Below are 21951 nucleotides of genomic sequence, written 5' to 3'. Positions count from 1 at the left end.
AACCGACTTCAAAAAAGGAGGTGGTTCTCAATTCGTCGATATGTATTTTTTTTCTTTTTTATGTTTGTTACCTCAAAACTTTCGACTGGGTGAACTGGTTTTGATAATTCTGCTTCCCGTGTGGTCGCACTGTATTTTGGTCCAGATATGACAATGGCATCCATGAGAAAACCATAAAAGTCTTAAATTTGCTATACATAAGTATAGCAAAGTGGATGATAAATTTACGAATTTGAATTTGAATTTTGAATTTGAATTTGAATTTTTGAGTTTGGTGACAGTTTGGTTATGTTCTGATTACGGAATCCATGACAAAGTAACGGAACTCTTCAATTCTTTGGAGCAAATTAAAGATACTCGGCCGAACTTCAAATTCCCTAAAAATCAAGAAATAAACATTTTTTTTACATAAACCAACCGACTTCAAAAACACTATTCTAAAACAATAGATATAATATCCACTAAAAAGTATAAAAATAATTGCGTATTTATATACTATCTAATTAATTAATCTAATTCTAGTAACGATTATTGTAATTTTTGGAGTCGGTATCATCTAAGATAGGTTTGTAACTACATACTTAGTTATAGGTGAGATGTGCTTGAGTCGTGAGGAGGCGAGAGGCGAGAGCGGGTCGCGACGGAAGGTAACTGATTCCAAAAATAACAATAATCGTAACTAGAATTAGATTAATTAATTAGATTGTATAAAAATACGCAATTATTTTTATACTATTGTTTTAGAATAGTGTTTTTGAAGTCGATTGTTTTTTGTTAAACATTTTTTTTATAGCAATAACAATGACAGTACAATATTGAATGTTTTATTAAAAAGAGCGCAAAAAAAATGCTGGGAGAGTTTCTTGCGCTGATTCTTTTCTTTCAGAGCGCAATTTGTTTCCAAAGCGGTGGTAGTATTAGAAGTGACATCAAAAAGAATTTCAAAGGAAAAAATAAATGCCTGTTATGCCTTTTTATTCCGATTTTTCGCGTACGAACGTTATATAGCCGGTGATATAATGTCACCAGTAATAGTATAATATATTATATTAGATTGCAGACGTAAACCTTTATTATTCCTAACAGTATTTCGTATTTCATTGATTCAGACGCTGTCTCTATTCAATTTAGAGTTCGTTTGAGTCTCATTTAAAATCTATTTCATGGTTCGAAGAGTTCACATGTGTATGTGAGCGAGAGAAAACTCAATTCATTTTCCATTCATGAAAAAGTTATGTCACACACACGTCATTCAACCTTTGATGAAATCACAATTTGTGAAGTACTATATCTTAGAAGATATATATGATAAGAACACTGTTAAACCGAAGACTATGATAATTGTCCTGTTTATGTATTTTTGGAGAAGGAGTTTCGCTAACCTTATCGCTGCAGCTCTGGTTAACCAACCCCAATATATATTGGAATCCTTCTATATTTAAACACATACTCCCAGAATGTAATTTGTTGTATTTATAGCAGCTGGTAAAACAACGTATGTCGGATTTATCGATACACAAAACTTAAGGTACTTATTCTATTACATATTCTTTGCTGAAGGGCAACTTTTCAACAACAATCGTAGCGCAAGGCAATACGTCGTTTTAGGTACGATCGTTTTTTTATAGATATATATCTTGTTATTGTGTCTTCTTTCTGTTTTCGTTCTTTTATTTACTTACTTACTATATTTTTATTACGTATAATATAGAAAAATGCAATGCAACCCTCAGTGCAAGTGAAATTTTTATTCTCAACATAAAATATTTTCGAAAGAAAAAACATTTGTTGTTGCATCTTACATTTGGGTTGCATGCACATTAACTAACTTGAACAGTAACGTTGTGCATTTTTGAATATTTTGGAACGGTTAGGGAATAATTTCGCACGAATTGCTTTACTTATCAGTAAAAAAGTATTACGCTATCGTACACAAAAATGACAATGCATATTACATAGAAATTTAACAAAATAACAAGTAACAAGAAATGCTAGTATAACTATCGCCTTAGGGAGAGTCTTCGCTAATGACAAGGCTTATAATCCAAATAATTAAACTATAAAAATATTTCACGACTAAGATTCGATTACTCGACCTCGCGGTGTTTCGGCTTCGCAATCACAATCACCACTGTCCAATGACTGTATGATCATTAAGTTGAAATAGCCGAACTATAACTAGTTAGAAGTATAACTTTCATCCACAATTTCAACTTCTGTCTTACGAATTTTCGACCAGGAAAATAATCAGGAAATATTTTATACCCATCTCAAGAAAAGTGCTCAACGCCGCTAAAGATGTCTTCAATGCAATGAAACAAAATTGAATATATCTTATGGTTTACTTATTCATAAAATAAAAATATAATTTATTAAATTAACCTTCATCAGGTGTGAGATGTGAACCCAAGCTTCACGCGGCTTACTCTACTCGGCCCACTTAACTTACGATTTCTGTATCTCCCCTAGAGGTTGCAGATTTATTTTATTTATTTGTAAGCTGATGTGACGGAGATGGGTTTAAGGCTTAAGCTTATAGTATAAGACAGGTCCTTAAAAAATAATTTATTAATATTTCCTGTGGTTTGTTATGTTATAATAATGATATATTTATTTTGCAGCTATTAATTATAGCACAAGAACAGATCAAGGCTCCAACCACGTCATCATACCGCGTGGTTCTATAATAGAGACATTAAATCAACATTAAATAAGCACACGGGTACAGCTATCGAACCTTAATGGTTAAAAAATAATTCTAAAATTTAATGTAACTGAAATTTTCAAATTTTCAAACAAACAAATTATATATTATATAGGATACAAAATTTTAATCAGTCTTACGTGGTCGTATAAGGCTAGGGTTACTATGGATGCGAATTCTGACGAAAATTTGTTCTGACGAATTCGTCAGAAGAAACAAACGCCTGGTATCCAATGACAGTGTTTACACTGGCAACATGCACGACGTCGTCAGAACCACTCGAGCGTTCAAACGAGTTTATTTTTCGCACGACCTGCGTCTGCGAGTTTCGAGTGATTTAGTTTCCACCATGGATAACGATAAATTGATCAGTCTCGTGTAAGAGAACAGGTGTTTGTGGGATATGAGAGACAAAAATTATCACAACAGAGATATTTCTCGGCAAAAGTGGGAGAAAGTTGCTACAGAACTCAACACTAGCAGTAAGTACAATTTTGATTTTGGACGTACTCGTCAGAACAAATTTTCGTCAGAACTCGCATCCATAGTAACCCTAGCCTAAAACGGCACGAAGTAAGTGCCAGTGCCAATGTCAATGGCTAGCGCGCATGAAAATGGAAAATTTATTTATTTAGGTGAATTAAGTATTTTATTTCTGAATATTTCTTTTTATGATCACGGTTAAGTAGTTCTACCCGTGTGTTTATTAGTTTTACTTACATTTCTGTGAGTCGGTTTTGTGTGGGGACTTCTTGTCGCGCCCCATGCCGGCGGCGGGTCTGCCCCGGTGCTGCGGGGTGCGAGAGGGGGAGGGTACAAGCGGGCGCGAGTGGTACTATCGGCCGCGACAGGCGCCGGTACTCATTGCGATCGTGTTCTCATGGTTGTGCCAGATGCCTGAAACAAATTAACTCTTAATAAAACCCAAAAATATTAAACGACACGAAATAAGAATCTGTGGGATTGGAAGTCGTATGTCGCTATAATAATACGTAAAATAAATGAGTTATATTAATTTTATCAATCAATTTGTGTGAAAGTTCAGTTTAAAAGGATTCTATAGGACATTCAACGAAAATTCATACAATTTGTTTTCCGTGAACCTAATCAATGCAAAACTGATAAACAGTGAAGCAGGTTTAAAAAAAATACACAATAAAATTGGGATATATAATTTTTTGAATTGTCATCGGTCCTAGTCGAAATACATGATATACAATAAATGACCTTCTATATACATATGGACATATCATTCGCAGTCTGATAACGAAACGACAAAAGTGTGCTTAAAGACAATGTAAGCACACTTTTCACCTTAGTCGTGTGTCAATCAACAAGCCTAAGTATGCTATAAAAAGTGCTTAAATAACACATTAACGACTCAAATTCAAATTCAAATATTTTTATTCAAAATAGGATGTGACATCACTTATTGAAAGTCAGAAGCTACCACAGGCCACAGCCATTCCAAAATGAATGCCTCAGACCTGAGAAAAATAGGCGCAACAAACTCAGCGGAGCTTATTGTCATAATAAAATATGTTTACAAATTAATGTTGTACAATTAAACTTATTATTTATTAGGCTGAGGGCGGTCGCTCCATTCCCAATCTGTGATATCATTAAGAAAGTCATTTATATTATAGTAACCTTTACCACACAAACGTTTTTTAACAATTCTTTTGCCCTCATCGCCCCACAAAAGACTTAGCTGTGTAGTAGGCATTTAAGGTTATGTCTGTTCCTGGTGTTAACGATATGGTTATGACAATTTCTAGAAAATTCACTTATGTGCCTATGTACATACGTTACATTATCAAGAATATATTGAGAAGCAACAGTCAAGATGTTAATTTCTTTAAATTTTCCTCTCATGATTCTTTAGGACCTAGGTTAAAAATAGCGCTTGGTTTCTTCACTTTCAAAATCAGTGAAATATGGTCCGCAAATTATCGAATATATGTATACGAAAACTGAATACATTGGTACCTATAGAGATAGAAGATATTAGTGTAAAGACGACCTGACAGCCCGATAATAGATGACCTGCAATTTTGATTTGTCAATGTGTGCATTACCTAGTGGATTAGTATTCAAAATACTAACGGCCGTATTCAATAAAGTATCTCTAGTTACGGATACATTGTTGTCACCGTTGAATGACAAGATCTTATCTATCCATAAATATGTCCAATATAGTTATAGTCCAATGCTTTATGTCGATAGGTTATTGAAATGTAAGTAAGCGTAAACTGATAGATTTGTCTACCTCTAGTAAGTTAAACTAAGGATAGATAGGTTATTGAAAACGGCCGTAAGAAGCTAATGCCAAGCGTAGCTGAGTGTATACGACTTGTCATTCAAAATCAATTAGAGTAACAATAGAGTCGCTTTATATTCTATTCTGGTGAAGAAGAATGAATGAAGATACCTTCACATATTTTTTTTTTCGAATACATATAGAGAACAACTTCTCTCTCGGCTGGTTTGTTTGTCTATCCTACGCTAGTTATTATAAATCTATGGTTCTACGTATTGCAACATTTTATTGTGCAATCAGATAATTCAATTTTATTTATAATGTATGTATGCATCTAAGGATTTTTAACATATATGTGTCAGATATATTAATAAAAAAATATATTTGAGTGTTTGTTTCTTTCATTCATTATAGGTTACCTTAACCTCTTAGATCCAAATGCATTTAAAACGTTAAGAAGTAACAAATATACACACAAATCGACATACACTCATTATTAATGTGATTATTGGTAAAAAACGTACAAAACCTCCGACTGAACAGATCTTGATCAGAAAGTATGGACAGACTGACAAGCGTAAAACTTATAGCAACCCACTATTTAGTCAGGGTTTAAAAAAATACTAAAACTGTTACTCCCGTCATGTCACTGTCCAAATCGGGTTCTAAATTCAACATAATATGCAGCTTAATTTGAAAAATGTTTACATTGCTGCCTATTGACCAATAATATATTAAGTAATTGGCGTAAACGCAGAAATGTATAGAAACGGCCGTCGAAGTTTATTATGATGTACTTTGTGGCATGTGCCATATTTCGGCATTGTTTTTGTATGACGTGAATTGTCTATATTATGTATATAACATCACTGTGTACTATCAAACTATTCGTAGATTTTGCTTATTATTGCTTTCTTGTTTGATTTTCTATAAAAGCGTGTTTTTTTTTATTTTAACGTATATTTATTTATTTTAAACTTATTCATTTCTAATACGAGAACTTTATCACGGTTAATAAAAGCGCGAAATGATAGGCTTAGCGGTTTATACCACACGTTATGAACATAATGTTGTGTACTCCTTAACTAGCTCTGTAACTGACAGGTATAAAATAGACAATTTATCTAACATCGGTTTTAAATTACTGGAGATAACACGAAATTAAATGGAATTAAATAGAAACAAGATCTAATTATCGAGTGGCACAGGAAACCTTGCTAAATAATCTTAAATTTAACAATTCCACAAACATATAAATAGAGCTTAAATTTATTTTCACCACAGAGAATTCATTCGTAGAAGAAGACGTTCTGTAATAAGACGCATCAACCATGAACCAAAAGGTGAGTTTATAATATTATTTTAATATTGTTATAATTAACTAAGCAGTTGTAATCTAAAAGACAAAAGATTTAAATATTTAATGCACATTACCGACAAGTTTATTATATTAAATATCATGTGTATATATAGATAGCTTATAATTAATTATTTATGAAAAAAAATCACTCATTCATTCTCTATTAATTATTAGATTTAATGTAAATTATGAAAGTAACTTTCTTGCTGTACGTAATAATTTACTCTTCATATTACATTACAAGTGCTTATCCGGCAAACGTTTATTTGGCATATAAATTAAGTTACCCCGCGCCCGCTTACTATATGAATCGCCATTGACTTAATTATTTTTATTGCGAATATATAGGTATTTCTAAGTCAAATGAAAAGTGTGGGTCAGCTACGACGCACGACTGTCGTCGACTGTCAAGTCCAATGGAGTCGGTAAAAAACAGACATACAGCAGAAGCTAATAAAAGCGTATTAATTAAAAAAGATCGACATCATATGTAATGGTAAATAAACACATTAATGAAAATTCTTAAAGAATATATATATTTTTATTTCATTTACACTTTTTACGACTATTCGGTGAAATATATATCAAATATTTTACATTTAAGTATCTTACATGATTACATCATTATAATAATTATATTATCGAATTATTAATTATCATAACTGAAACTACAAAAATAGTTAATAGAAAATAAATCATAATAACTTTAAAAAAATTATAGATATAAAAAAAATAGGTCAGGTTAAATATTGTCTATTTGGCGTGAAAGGCTCTTTAAATATTCTCCATATTAAATTAAACATTTAATTATGTGCATTACTCATATGAATTTGTATGAACTATATTGATGATTAAATATTTAATAAATACAAAGCACACATATATATATATACACCACATTTCATATTAATGTATGAATTGTAACCTACTTAGTACCCACGTCAGATTTTCCGGCACTATTATTTACACCACTTTCTTCCATTATTTATAGAATTTTCACTTAACTTATGAAAGTATAATAATAAATCAATTTCAATAATATAATAAAGATACAAAATACAAGAAAGTGTAAGGTGCGCGAGAAATGATGCGCACCAAAAACGTTACTATGCCATTTGATGAGTAGGTTTTACTCTCCATATTTTTCTCACACCGGGCGCCTTATATGAAAATCGATTCTTAAGGAGTAAACTCCAAAAAATATAGTTTCCGAATGATTAATCACCATTACATCTTACAATAAAACCGCATAACCGCAGAATAAACCCGCTCTCCATTTATTAGTATAGATTATTCAGTGCTTAGTGATTTTTTTTTATTAATATGTTGGTTACTTAACACCATAAATATGTATTTTGTTTTTGTTTTGTACAGAATACCTGCTTTTACGTTACATCACTCCATCAAAAAATCCATCAACATTATTCGACACCAATCTTTCCATCTTGCTCAGACAAAAACATAAATAATGATGAATAATTTGAAAATAATCAAATGCTTATGGAGCATTCAAAGAAGCACTTTGTTCTTGGGTTACCTACAATAATATCCATATTCTTTGCAATTGGCAAACCAATTATTCCACGTATGCAAATATTTAGAAAAGCATCATCGATGAATCGCCAACGATCGATTTCTGAACAGCATTAATCAGTGGCGTTAGCACATATTCGTACAACTCATGTCGCCTGTAGAAAACCCGACAAGTAACTAATTGTCTTCGTACTGAATATTGATATAACTATGCCAAGACATTTTGTATGAGTATGCGGGGAATAAAGTTTATGGGAATCCATTTCTAACAATCACTTAATTTTTTCTATGGAAATCTCTATTGCTACCTCGGAAAACGATTGTTGCCATTTACAATCTACGTATTTTTACATGACAGCCTTAAAATTAAATTAAAACTCTGTTTCTGTTTAAGCAGTAGGTGGAATTGTTATTCCACTGTTTGGGTGTATTGAAGCGCTCAAACATTGTTTATATATGTGCCTATAATTTTACCAGTGGCAGGCTCCTTTCCACAGACTGCCGGCTAGATTATAGAAACCACAACGGCGCCTATTTATGCTGTGAAGCAGTAATGTCCTGCTCGTCTTCTCCCTTATTCTCTGAAAAAACCTCGTGAACAATCGGTTACTTTCTTCCCTCGTCGAATAATTTACTATTATTTCAGATGGTGTACGCCGTGGCATTTATAATTTACTTCATGATTGCTGAAGTGTACAGTGGTGGTAGTGGTGACAGCGTGGACAATGTTCAACTCAATGATGCAGATTTACCAGTCTCGTGGCTTAAAACTTTATTAGAAGAGATTGATTCTCAGGAGGATGCGTCACCTATTCAAAAAATTAAATCTAAACTCGCAGTACTCTCGTGGCTTAAAACTTTATTAGAAGAGATCGATTCTCAGGAGGATGCGTCACCTATTCAAAAAATTAAATCTAAACTCGCAGTACTCTCAGTAGTGGACCGGGTCAAGGAATGGGTTTCAGGATAATTTCCAAATTTATCTGATGGATAAATGATTAAATTGAATAAATAATGATTAATAGTTTTATTTCTATGTACCCGTTATTTTTTTTGGAAACTAACTTCTTTATTGAGCAGTTTCGGGTGGTAGAAAAAGTTGAAGATTGCGTCGCCGAAGTTCGATGTAGTGTGGCTTAACAATTAATTAAATATATGGATAAATTAAATACAAAATTTTATTTAGTCCAGATATTCCACTGCTGAGCCAGATCCTTTTTTTAATAATTAAAGCAACACAATCTTCACTTTATACAAACCTATCTATTTAAAATGTGAATTTATGACTTATGCTCGGCTTACACTACAGTCGAGTGCTGGACTGGATCATATCGTCCACATTATTCCAGTCATTCAAAAGGTGTAAGATCGGTAACACTATAGTGACAATCCTGTCAAGAAAGAAGCTTAGAAATAGTTCAAAACTGTTAAAATAAGTAACTGTCGTAGTGGAAAAAGATGGAAAATTTATTTCTTTAACCACTACTTTATCGTTTTAAATTATTTAACTTCATTATAAAGGTTTGGTTGAATTAACCGGTTAATTACGGTTTTTAACACGCATCTTTGTCGCGAAATCACTTTAAAGAACAATGGTATAATTTTAGTGATATTCACTTACCCTATTTATTCATATTTACTCACTCGACTTATCTCTAGGTAATGACGCTGGTTTTGTATAACTCGCGGATTTAACCGGTTAGTTAGGGTTTATTAAACACTCATTTAACGTTTATTGTCCGAACAAAATAAGTTCTGGTAAGAATTTTCTAACTGGTTTTAACTGCTTATAACTGGTAAATTTAAAAGCAGTTTTTTACTAAAATTAAAAATATTAAAATTTTACTGATAGCCCTCAGGTGATTTTGCCTCTGCCTGATTGAGGAGGCGCCGTCCGCTTATATTCCCGCGACGTAATGTATTCGACTACCGAATTCATAAGTAGGTACTTGTATTCGATGCTCTTTTAGTGAAGTACATCATGAGGAAACCTACACACACCTGCGAAGAAACTTCACTGGCCAAGTCCAAAAGGGCTTGTTTCGGAGCCAGAGTAAAAAGGCGCGGCGCACACGAGTTTCAGAAAATGTATCGTAAACACTAAGTTAGTACCTACCAACCCTAACATCCTTATTATATGTGCGAATGTTAGGTTGCACCATTTGTTCAAGAAAATAGAGTTGTTTCTATACGCAATACGAATTTAACGTCAGGTTTACGTGTCGAATGACAGCAAAAATTTTATGAGAGGATAGTAAATAATTTTCATGTTTCTCGGAATGGCATATAACGAATCGGAGAGTATTTGCAAAATCCAATATGGCCGCCGCGAAAATCGTGCCCAATACTATTAATATCATGGTAGCATTATGGACATCGTTACCAATGTTTTAAGGGATGAATGGAATGAGTTCAGGATAATTTGCAAATCAAAAATGGCGTAAAATTTCTATACTATAATATAGACAACGTATCGAACGTTCGTTAGGTGGCTAATATCGAATACGAAATTATTATTATTGAAAATTTTAAACAATGACATTTTTCATATCATATGCATACTATATACAAAAAAAACTTCGTTTTAAGGTTTCGTAGATCCGAGTAAAAGAATTCGGCACCATTGTAGGATAACTCGGGTCCGCCTGTAAAGGTACAGTACATAGCAGTGAGATATTAATATTTTTCACAGTTATTAAATACAAATTTCAATATTAATTTAGATATTTCAATTTTTCAATTGAATTTATAATATACAATGTAAATGCATTTAAAGCGTACCAAGCCGCATGTAAAACAAGACGTAGCTTGACTAAATTATCATAAGGTTTTTACTTGTAACTTTACATGGTTCTTTGCACGTAATGTCCGATGGTGGAATTCGGCCGCTGGAATCAACCCGAACAGGTCCTCTGAGCAGTCCCCGTGATAAATGCGGTAGAAGATGCAGAGACCACATCTCTACGCAATGCTAGAGAATCAAGCCGATCGGAGATGACTTGATCGTCGATGATTCGAGCCGCTCTTCGTTGTATGCGGTCAAATGGAAGAAGCTGGTACTGGGTACCCGCCCAGAGGTGAGAACAGTACTCCATGTGAGGCCGAATTTGCGCCTTATAAAGTTGCAGGCGGTGGCTTTTAGTGAAGTACTGTCTCGCCTTACTGAGTACACCAAGCTTTTTAGAGGCCAGTTTGGCCTTCTCTTCCAAGTGACCACGGAACTGAACGTCGCTCGGCAGTTAGAGGAGTGATCTCGAATCGAGGGGATACAACAAAGGGAGACTTTTTAGTGGTGAACGCACAAACTTGTGTCTTCTTGGGGTTGAATTGGACTAAATTATGTCGGCCCCATTCCGAGACTTTGCAAAGCATAGTCTCGATTTCAGACACAAGTTTGATCCGGTTCTCGTCGACGCTATCCCGGGACATGTTGGCACGGCCGGTGTAGGAAGCATACCCCGTGCTGTCGTCTGCATAGCAATGAATATTGCTGATTTGCAGCATATCATTGATATGCAGAAGAAACAGCGTAGGGGATAGCACACAGCCTTGCGGGACACCAGAGTTTATGGGTTTTAAGTCGGAGCATGCACCGTTGATAACAACCTTGATGCTCCGATCAGCCAAAAAGCTAGTGACCCATTTGCACAACTTCTCGGGAAGCCCATAGGATGGCAGTTTCGCTATAAGCGCTTTATGCCACACCCGATCAAAGGCCTTCGCTATGTCCAAACTCACCGCCAACGAACTATATCGTTTATATTAAAATAGCTTTTCGTTTTATAATTAATAACAGCGAGTTAAAAAGTAAAAATATTAGGTCCTTACATATGAAATTGGCGTTTACCTAACCTAATATTACGCTTTAAAAGGAGAAAATAGTAGTAAGAAACCAGTTAATTATAATTATAATTATAAATAAAACAATTCAAATTGCAACGTAACGCGCGCTCGAACGGACAGCTGCTTACTCGTTTTGCTCCGAATCTCGAAATCGATCATCGCTATTCTTAAAACAATTAATTGATGCCATGTCATTAAGTCATTTTATTCTAAATACTACGATAATAAGTGACAGATATATTATCTATCGTAGAGATCGAGCTTGCTCAGCAAAAACAAAAAAAGATGGAGGAGGAGTCCTACTGGCTGTGTCGCGTGATATTCCTTCTGTCAGAATGCAGTGCCGGGAAAGTGATAATGAAAACCTGTGGGTGTCATTAAAGATAAGAGTTAACAATACAGTTAAAAATCTTACCATCTGTTTAGTTTACTTACCTCCTCCAGTTAAAAGTAGCACATTGAACACGTTTTTGCAAACTGTCGACGACGTGTCACATTTAACTGATGACCTTCTTATCCTGGGAGATTTTAACATTGGATTTATTAACGGGACGACAGTAGATAACTATTCCTATATGAAGCCATCTAATTACAATGTATCTTTGGGACACTCTTTGATAGATTTTATGACAGCAAATGATCTGTATCAAGTTAATTGTTTTAAGAATAGCGATGATCGATTTCGAGATTTAGTTATATGTAACTCACCTTCTGCATCTGTATCTGGAGTCATGAACCACCTCACTGAATGCTACAGTAATCACCCAGGCTTACTTATAACTTTACCGTATTCTAGCATAGCCTACCTAAGACCCAAGAAATAACTTACATATAACTTCTATAGAGGCGCCTATGACAACATTACCAAAGAATTAAGTAGTGTTGATTGGATTAATAAATTTTCTGACTGCAGTGATGTAAATGAAAAGGTGGCCATATTCTATAAGAACGTGAATACCGTAATCGATAGACATGTACCCAAGCGCAATTATCACCACCGCAGACAGCTTACCTGGTTTAGCAAAGCTCTTATAAGAACACTAAAGGATAAGGTTAGATTGCGCTACCGCAAGTATGGTAATCCTCGCGATGAATTAGAGAAAATTAGAAGAAATAGAGAATCTCCTCCGAAATCGTGCCCACAAGCTTTATGATATTTGTTATAGTAACTACAAAAATACCATAGAATCTAGCATTCTTGAGAATCCTAAAGCGTTCTTTAACTTCATTAGAAACAAGAGAGGAGCTCACTCATCGATACCTGCGAAAATGAAAGGAAATAATATAATTGCAGACACTGGGCAAGATATCGCTAATCTTTTCGCCAAACAGTTTTACTCTGTTTACCTACTAGTGACTGCGGAGCTGAATACCTCTGACTTAATAAATAGGTATGTTGCTAAGGGAAGATCATATTCCAGCTTGCACTTTTCTGAAAGAAATATATTGGAATACATTAAAAAAATCGATAAAACTAAAGGCTCTGGGCCAGACTCAATACCTCCCATATTTATTAAACGTTGTGGTCGAGCCTTAGCATTACCGTTATCTCTTATATACAACGAGTCAATTGAATCGAAAATTGAGTGGAAAAAGGCTAGAATCTTACCAAATTATTTGAATCGATTGTGTATTCCTCTATATGTCAATTTATTAATGACCAAATTAGCGTGCATCAGCATAGTTTTAGGCCAGGTTGCTCTACTTTGGCCAACTTAATTCCATTTGTCTCGGAGCTGTCTGATGAAATAGATCATGGATATCAGGTTGATGCAATTTATACCGACTTCAGCAGCGCCTTCGACAAAGTGAACCATACGATACTTGTAGCTAAATTAAATCAACACGGCATCGAAGGTTTGCTGCTGAAGTGGTTTGACTCCTATTTACAGAATCGACCCCAGTGCGTTGTTGTGGACGGACATAATTCTCAGACGTATATTGCTACATCTGGTGTGCCTCAAGGTTCCCATCTGGGGCCTTTACTTTTTTCCATATTTATAAATGATATTACAGACAACATTAATCATTGTAAGGCACTCCTATTCGCCGACGATCTCAAAGTTTTTCGTCCAGTCAAATCCCACTACGACTGCACCTTAATCCAGATCGACCTAAATGAGATAAGAAAGTGGTACGACGTTAACCTCATGACTCTCAACTTGAATAAATGTTTTCTGGTGAGGTACACTAGGAAGAAAAAACCACTTGTCTTTCGATACGAGATTGGCGGAGTTGATTTAGAGGAAGTGGAAGAAATGAGAGATTTAGGAGTTATTATAGATAATAAGCTGAAATTCACTTCTCATATAAACTACTGTACCACTAAAGCAGCACAGATGTTGGGTTTTATCAAAAGAAATACCATAGGTTTCAAATTTCCTCAAACGAAAATTCTACTCTACAACTCCTTAGTCCGCAGCCATCTCGAATATGCAAGTGTTGCATGGTATCCTTTTTATGCAAACCAATCACATTCAAAGGTCATTTACGCGTCACTTAGCATTCTATTCTCATGGTATTTCGCAGTGACAACCCTATGAGGAACGACTGGCTAAATTTAACATGTTCAAACTCAGAGACAGGAGAGTGTATATGACATAGTTTTTCTTTACACTATTAACCATAAAGTAAATTGTGAGTACCTGCTCAGTCGCGTTGCTCTTAAGGCCCCTTATAAGTATCCGAGAGCTAAATTATCCAAAATTTCTATACCCCGCCCTGTAAATCAAATCTAGGCTTACAGTCTCCGGTTAAGCGCATTCTTGAGGAGTATAATTTAATAAATGGTCGCATCGAATTGGATGTGTTTCATGACTCTTTATATAGTTTTAAGCAAAAGATTTGGAAGCATTTCAAAATTTTGTAATATTATTGTTATTAATTATTTAAAATTATTTAGTATTATTAGTATCATAGTTATTTGGCAAAGTTATGTACACCATAATTGTTATACATATCAGACACAATACCCTGTAATTTATAAAACTAGTTGGTAAGGATAATATGTGTAAAGTGGTTGTACTTATTAAATAAATAAATAAAATAAATAAAGTGGTCTTTATATCATAGAGCACAAGCAAACTCTGCCCGAATAGTATAACTGTAAAAGATAGCAAATGGAAAAGTTTTTTTTTTATGGAATAGGAGGACAAACGAGCGTACGGGTCACCTGGTGTTAAGTGATCACCGCCGCCCACATTCTCTTGCAACACCAGAGGAATCACAAGAGCGTTGCTGGCCTTTAAGGAAGGTGAACGCGCTTTTTTTGAAGGTACCCATGTCGTATCGTCCCGGAAACACCGCACAAGGAAGCTCATTCCACAGATTTGTAGTACATGGAAGTTGTCAGTGAATTCAAATAGATAAATACCTTCGTATATTACGAGTATATACTTGATATGGAAAACTGTGCTCAAATAGTTTCCATTCTAGTGGCATGTACCATATTTCGGTTTTCTATTTGTATGACGTGAATTGTCTATATGTATAGAACGTCATTTGTACTATCATACTATTCGTAGTTTTTGCTTATTGAAAATTATTGTTTACTTTCTTGTTTGGTTTTCTATAAAAACGTATTTTTTAGTTATATTTAACGTATATTTATTTATTTTAAACTTATTTATTTCGAATACGAGACCTGTATCACGGTTAATAAAAACACCAAATGATAGGCTTAGCGATAAATACTACATGTAATCAACATAATGTTATGTACTTCTTAACTACCACTGTTACTTACAGGTAGAAAATAGGCAATTTATTTAAAATCGGTTTTAAAGTATTAGAGATAGCGCCTAATTAAATGGAATTTAATAGAAACTAGATCTAAGTATCGAGTGAAACAGGAAACCTTGCTTAGTAATCGTAAATTTAACAATTCCACAAACATATAAAAAAGGCCTAAAATTTATTTTTACCACAGAGAAATCATACGTAGAAGAAGACGTTCTGTAATAAGACGCATCAACCATGAACCAAAAGGTGAGTTTATAATATAATTTTAATATTGTAGGTAATAACTAAAAGTACTTATAAAAAAGACAAAAGGTTTAAATATTTAAAGCATATTTTCAAGTTTATTATATTTAATATTATGTATATATATATAGATATTTTATAATTAATTATTTATGAAAAACAATCACTCATTATGAAAGTAACTTTCTTGCTGTACCTAATACTTAATTTAATACTAATTTACTCGTCATATTCAATGTAATATACTTGTAATGACAAGTGCTGACCCGACAAACGTTGTTTTGTATATAATTTAAGTACCCCGCGCCCGCTCATTGTATCAATTGTCCTATGCTATGAAATGTCATTGACTGAATTAGTTGTGTTGCGAATATATTGTTATTTCTAAGTCAAAAATATATAGGTTCCGAACGAGTAATCATTAATATATCATATACTAAAACTATCTCCCAAACACGCTGCATCTCATGGTATAAGTTATAATCCGATCGGTTCAATTGTTTTCGCAGTATAAGAAGGAAAAATCCATTTATTAGTATAGATTCTTCATTGCCAAGTCAAAATTATTTATTTTATTAATATTATGTTTGTCACTTACGACTTTCTCAATTTGATTTGGAAGTTACTTTGATAACACCGTCAATATTTTGTTTTTGTTTTGTAAAGAGAATCTACTTTTACGTTACATCACTCCAATTAAAATCCATCACATATTCGACACCAATGTTTCAATCTTCCTCAGACAAAACATAAATAATGATGAATAATTTGAAAATGATCAAATGCTTATGGAGCTTATTTAACGGACCACTTTGTTGTTAGGTTACCTACAATAATATTCATATTCTTTCCAATACGCAAATCAATTCTTTTACGTATACAAATATTTAGAAAAGCATTATCAATGAATCGCCTACGACTGATCTCTGAACAGCATTATAGGTTATAGGTTATAGGTTATCACGGGCTATTATCCGCAACTCGACGACTACAGCGCGCCTATTTTGCGTGGTGAGGAGGGCGGCTAATCCTGCCACCCCAGTTCCTCAAGGTAATGTATCAAACCTCTGATGTCACCCATGACCTCAGGGAGAGTCCTCGGTGACCCCAGGTGTTTGGCCCGGTATGTGGCCACACTCCTACACTCCAAAATGACGTGTGCGGCCGTTTCATCCGCCTCCATGCAGGCTTGAACATATGCTTGTTAAAAGGGCCGTGACCCGTTAGTACATGAGTTATTTTCCGTAACCTAGGTCGTGGAAGTTTTACTAGCTTGCGAGAGAGCTTGGGGTCTATTTGAGGTAGAGCTTCTTTTGCTTGTCTACACCCACTTACTTCCATCCAGTACTTATTATGTAATTCCTTGGTGTGTAGGCGTATTACCGTCGTAGGCCAGCTAGGCGGGAGAGGGATTGTTGGTTTTGGTCCTTTTGCTGTCATCGCTGAGCCTCTCCTGGCCAATTCATCAGCGGCATCATTCCCTCGTGAGTTACTGTGACCCTTTATCCATTGAAGAGTTACTTGGTTGTTATTTTCGCATAACTCCCTCAGACACTGGTGACAGTTGTATATTAGCTTAGAGGTGATAGTGTGGCTTTGTAGGGCTTGTAGTACTGATTTGCTAACTGAAAGGATGCGGATGGAGTAGTCTTTTACCTTTCGAGTCAAAGTAACTGTGACTGCTTCTATGATACCCATGCATTCTGCTTGGAAGACAGTGTTATGAGCTCCTAGTGATGCAGCTATTCTTATATTTAGGTCATCCGAGAACACTCCGTATCCCGTGCCCGACCTTGTCTTTGAGCCATCTGTGAAAATCCTGAGGTCTTTTGTACTGAAGTCCTCTTTCAGTTCTTCATACAGCTGTATTTTGTATCTCTTATCGAATATAATACCTTTGGAGATCTATCACTTACTGCCAACAGCAGAGGCTCCTTTTCAATCACCTCATTTATAACCTCTGGGTGTGGGGATTGAGTGGTTTTCCAAAGATTTAATGTCTTCAACCTTACTGCGGCGCAGGCCGCCTCTTGTTTTATAAAGAGGTGTAGAGCCGGAAGGTTCAGCATAGCTTCTACAGCCGCGGTAGGTGTGGTTCGCATACATCCTGTTATAGCCATACACGCTAGTCTTTGGAATCGTTGCAGTTTATTACAAGTAGTGTTCAGCTTGGTGCGTGGCCACCATACAACTGCGCCATAACATATCATAGGTCGTATCACAGCTGTGTAGAGCCATAGTACGATGTTCGGGGCAAGTCCCCATGTCTTTCCTAACATTCTACGGCATTGCCAGAAGGTTAAGGTAGCTATTTAAGGTATTTATTTTTGATTCCAAGTGGGCGGCCCAGTTTAACTTGCTGTCAAGTATAACTCCTAAGTATTTCACTTCGCTGTTTAGGTGGAGTTCGGTGATAAACAGTTTTGGCAGTTTATAGTTACCCAGAACTCTTTTATTTGTGAACATTACCAATTCCGTTTTTTGTGGGTTAACTGATAGGTCGTTATCTATGCACCATCTTTCCACAATTTTCAATGCTGCTTTCAATTTTTGTTACTTCACATATAGTACTGGCAAACTTTCCGCTTATTAATATAGTTAGGTCGTCTGCGTAGCCTACCGTAAAGTAGTGATTTTCGTTTAGAGTGGTAATTAGATCATTTACTACCAAGTTCCATAAAAGAGGTGAGATAACTCCGCCTTGGGGGCAGCCTTTAGCTACAATTGCTTTCTGTGTCTCACTTTCATTTAGTAATATCACTCTGTGTTTGAGCATGTTTTCAATCCATGATGACAGAGTTGTACATACTCCATGGCGGTGTAATGCTTCTTTTATTTTTGTAAATTTTGTTTTATCGAAGGCTCCTTCAATGTCCACGAAGGTTCCTAGACAAAAGGTTTTTTCCGAAAGTGCGCCCTCTATAACGTTCACTACAGCGTGAAGTGCAGATTCGGTGCTTTTACCTTGACTGTATGCGTGTTGGTTAGAGTGTAGGGGTATGTTCTTAAGGTAATTCTCCCTCAGTTCTCTTTCACACAGCCTTTCTAGGGTCTTCAGGGCAAAAGAGGTAAGACTTATGGGTCTGTAAGATTTAGCGTTAGAATACTTTTATCTGGTTTAGGTATGAAAATCACTTTAACTTCCCTCCATCTCCTAGGGATGTATCTATGCGCTAGACACGCCCTGAATATGTTCATCAGCCGGTTGTGGAGACCCTCTCCTTCCCATTGCAACAAGGCGGGAAAGATCCCATCAGGTCCTGCTGACTTAAAGGGGTGAAAGGAATTTATAGCCCACTTTGTTTTATCGGTTGTCACCAACTTGTGTGCTTGTTGCCAGTCAGCTTCCTCAGCGGTTATGTTTTCATTTACCCACTCTATATGCTGCATTATTTTGCATCTAGGAAAGTGAGTTTCCGTCAGGACTCGCTCTGTTTCCTCTGGTGAGTTGGTAAATGTACCATCAGGTTTCAGCAGGGATCCGAGGATTTGCCTTGGTTGGTTAGAGATTTTTTTTTTTTTATATGAGAGGGGGCAAACGGGCAAGAGGCTCACGGGATGGGGAGAGGTGAGGCAACCGCCCATGGACATCCGCAATAACAGGTGTGTCAAGAAATGCGTTGCCGGCCTTTAAGGTGGGAGTATGTTTTTTTCTTGAAGGTCCCTAAGTCGTATCTGTTCGGGAAGACCGCTGCCGGTAGTTGATTCCACAAAGTGGCTATGCGAGGTTATTTCGAAGAAAACGCGTGGTTGTGGAATGCCAGACGTCTACGTGATGCGGATGGTACTTTGCACGTAATGTCCGATGGTGGAATTCAGCCGCTGGAATCAACCCGAACAGCTCCTCTGAGCACTCCCCGTGATAAATGCGGTAGAAGATGCAGAGAGAACGCACATCTCTACGCAATGCTAGAGAATCAAGCCGATCGGAGATGACTTGATCGTCGATGATTCGAGCCGCTCTTCGTTGTATGCGGTCAAATGGAAGAAGCTGGTACTGGGGAGCACCCGCCCAGAGGTGAGAACAGTACTCCATGTGAGGCCGAATTTGCGCCTTATAAAGTTGCAGGCGGTGGCTTTTAGTGAATTTCCTTGCCCTGTTGGCCTGGTTGTGGCATTGGATGCTACTGCAAAATTTACGCCAGCTTTCTGATCTTCTGTATCTGATCCGTTTCTTGTATTCAGACTTACACTCTTTGTAGATGTCCCAGTCGTATTGATCGCCTGTGTTCATTGCGCGGTTCAGATGTCTCCTCACTTTTTTCCTGAGTCTTTCTAATTTAGGTCCCCACCAGGTCTGGGGTCTTGGTCTGTCTGATTGAGGGCCGGTGAGGGGACATGTAGCATGATAACTGGCAGTCATGAATTCGTATGTTTGTGCTATTTGGTTTTCGATGTAATCTACTCCGATTATCCTGGCTGGGAGTGTTTCGTCCTTTAGACGCGATTCCATCAGCAACTTGTACTGAGTAAGATTCGTTTTGCGGGGTTTCCTCTTGGGAGGCGGTGTAGTGATGTTTAATGAACAGCATTAATGAGTGGCGTTAGCACATATTCGTACAACTTAACTCGTGTGTAGAAAATCCGTGTTTACGGATCAGTAACACTAGGTAATACAAGTAAAAAATTATTGTCTTCGTATTGAATATTGATATAACTCTGCCAAGACTGCGTCATTTTGTATAAGTATGCGGGGAATAAAGTGTATGGGAGTCCATTTCTAAAAATCTTTTAATTTTTTTTATTGAAATTTTTATTGCTATCTCGGAAAACGATTTACAATTTACGTATTTATATATGACAGCCTTTAAATTAAATTAAAACTTGGTTTCTGTTTAAGCAGTAGGTGGAAGTGTTAATCCGCTGTTTGGGTGTATTGAAGCGCTCAAACACGACTTTTGCCTATAATTTTACTAGTGGCAGGCTGCTATGCACACAATGCCGCCAGTAATGTCCTGCTCGTTTTTTCCCTTTTTATCATAAAAAAAAAACCTTGTGAAGAATCGGTAACTTTCTTCCCTAGTTGAATAATTTACTATTATTACAGATCGTGTACGCCGTGGCATTTATAATTTATTGCATTATTGCTGAAGTGTACAGTGGTGGTAGTGGTGACAACGAGGACAGTGTTCAACTCAATGATGCAGCTTTACCAGTCTCGTGGCTTGAGACTTTACTAGAAAAGATCGATTCTCAGGATGATACATCACATATTCAAAAAATTAAGGAAAAACTCGCAGTCCTCTCGGTAGTGGACAAGATCAAGGAATGGTTATCATCAGCAGGATAATTCCCAAATTTATCTAATGGATAAATGATTAAATTGAATAAATGATTATTTATAGTTTTTTTTTCTATGTACCCGTTTTTTTCTTTCTTGCAAACTAACTTCTTTAAGCACATTGAGCAGTTTCGGAAGGTTTAAAAATTAAAAATTCCTTAACCGAAGTTCGATGTAGTGGCTTAAAAATAAATTAGCTATATGGATAAATTCAATACAAATTTTTATTTAGTTCAGATGTTCCACTGCTGAGCCAGATGTTTTTTAAAATTGCAACACAATATTCACTTTATATAAACTTATTTATTCAGAATTTAAATTAATGACGAATGCTAGTTTCCCATTACTCTAGTCCAGTAATCCAGTGAGTTAACCCAGTCCAGAAGTGGACTGAATAATATCGTCCACATTATTCCAGTCATGTAAGATTATTATTATTTGGAGAGGGTGGCTATTTGGCTAGTCCTACTGAGTCCTGGTAGCACCGCGTCCAGAATTGAACTATTGTGTTTGCCACTCATACTTATAGCTAGTATCATCTTGACGCGAGTATTGCAAACAGCATCTGGGAGCATTAGTGGGCCGCAATTGCAGAGAAGATGAAGATGCGTTTCATCGGTCTCAAGGAATAATCTGCAAGTTTTTTTGTTATTTATTCCGACCACACTTCGGTGTTTAATTAGGCGATAGTGCCCAGTTAGCATCCAAGTGAGTATGCATAGGTTTTTCCTGCTCGATTATTCGCGTTTCTGTTATTGAATGCCTTTAACAGTGCTTTGGAATGGTTTGAACCTGTGGATTTCCTGCAGCGTTTAAGAGCCTTTAGTTGATATTGGTTCTTCAGGGTGTGCCGAATGGAGCTCTTAGGCACACCTATAATAGGTTCCGGACCGTATTGGACTGCTTTAGCTCCAGCTTTTGCGAGCCCATCGGCCATTTCTTGCCTATCAATCCGACATGCCCTGGGACCCATCTGAAGATCATTC

The 21951-nt window shown here is 36.0% G+C and overlaps 1 protein-coding gene and 1 long non-coding RNA gene across 3 annotated transcripts in view; one reads left to right on the top strand and one right to left on the bottom strand.

Moving 5' to 3' along the window:
* The window catches only part of LOC126967235 (uncharacterized), a 272244-nt gene that overhangs the window by 206091 nt on the left and 44202 nt on the right, over positions 1-21951 (bottom strand). The window contains exon 2 of the mRNA XM_050811726.1: positions 3425-3601. Coding sequence (XP_050667683.1) covers positions 3425-3470 — 46 coding nt within the window. The 5' untranslated portion in view covers positions 3471-3601. The remainder of the gene's footprint in view (positions 1-3424; positions 3602-21951) is intronic.
* Positions 6152-21022, top strand: LOC126967263 (uncharacterized). Of its 2 annotated transcripts, none has more exons than XR_007729942.1 (2): positions 6152-6307; positions 20732-21022. It is a non-coding gene; the product is annotated as an uncharacterized LOC126967263 (long non-coding RNA). The 2 variants fall into 2 exon arrangements; XR_007729943.1 differs by lacking the exon at positions 6152-6307 and adding an exon at positions 15549-15687.

The sequence above is a fragment of the Leptidea sinapis genome, chromosome 12 (assembly GCF_905404315.1).
Source record: "Leptidea sinapis chromosome 12, ilLepSina1.1, whole genome shotgun sequence".
NCBI lineage: Eukaryota > Metazoa > Arthropoda > Insecta > Lepidoptera > Pieridae > Leptidea > Leptidea sinapis.
The sequence above is the reverse complement of the archived record's forward strand: the minus strand, read 5'-3'. Positions and strand labels throughout refer to the sequence as shown.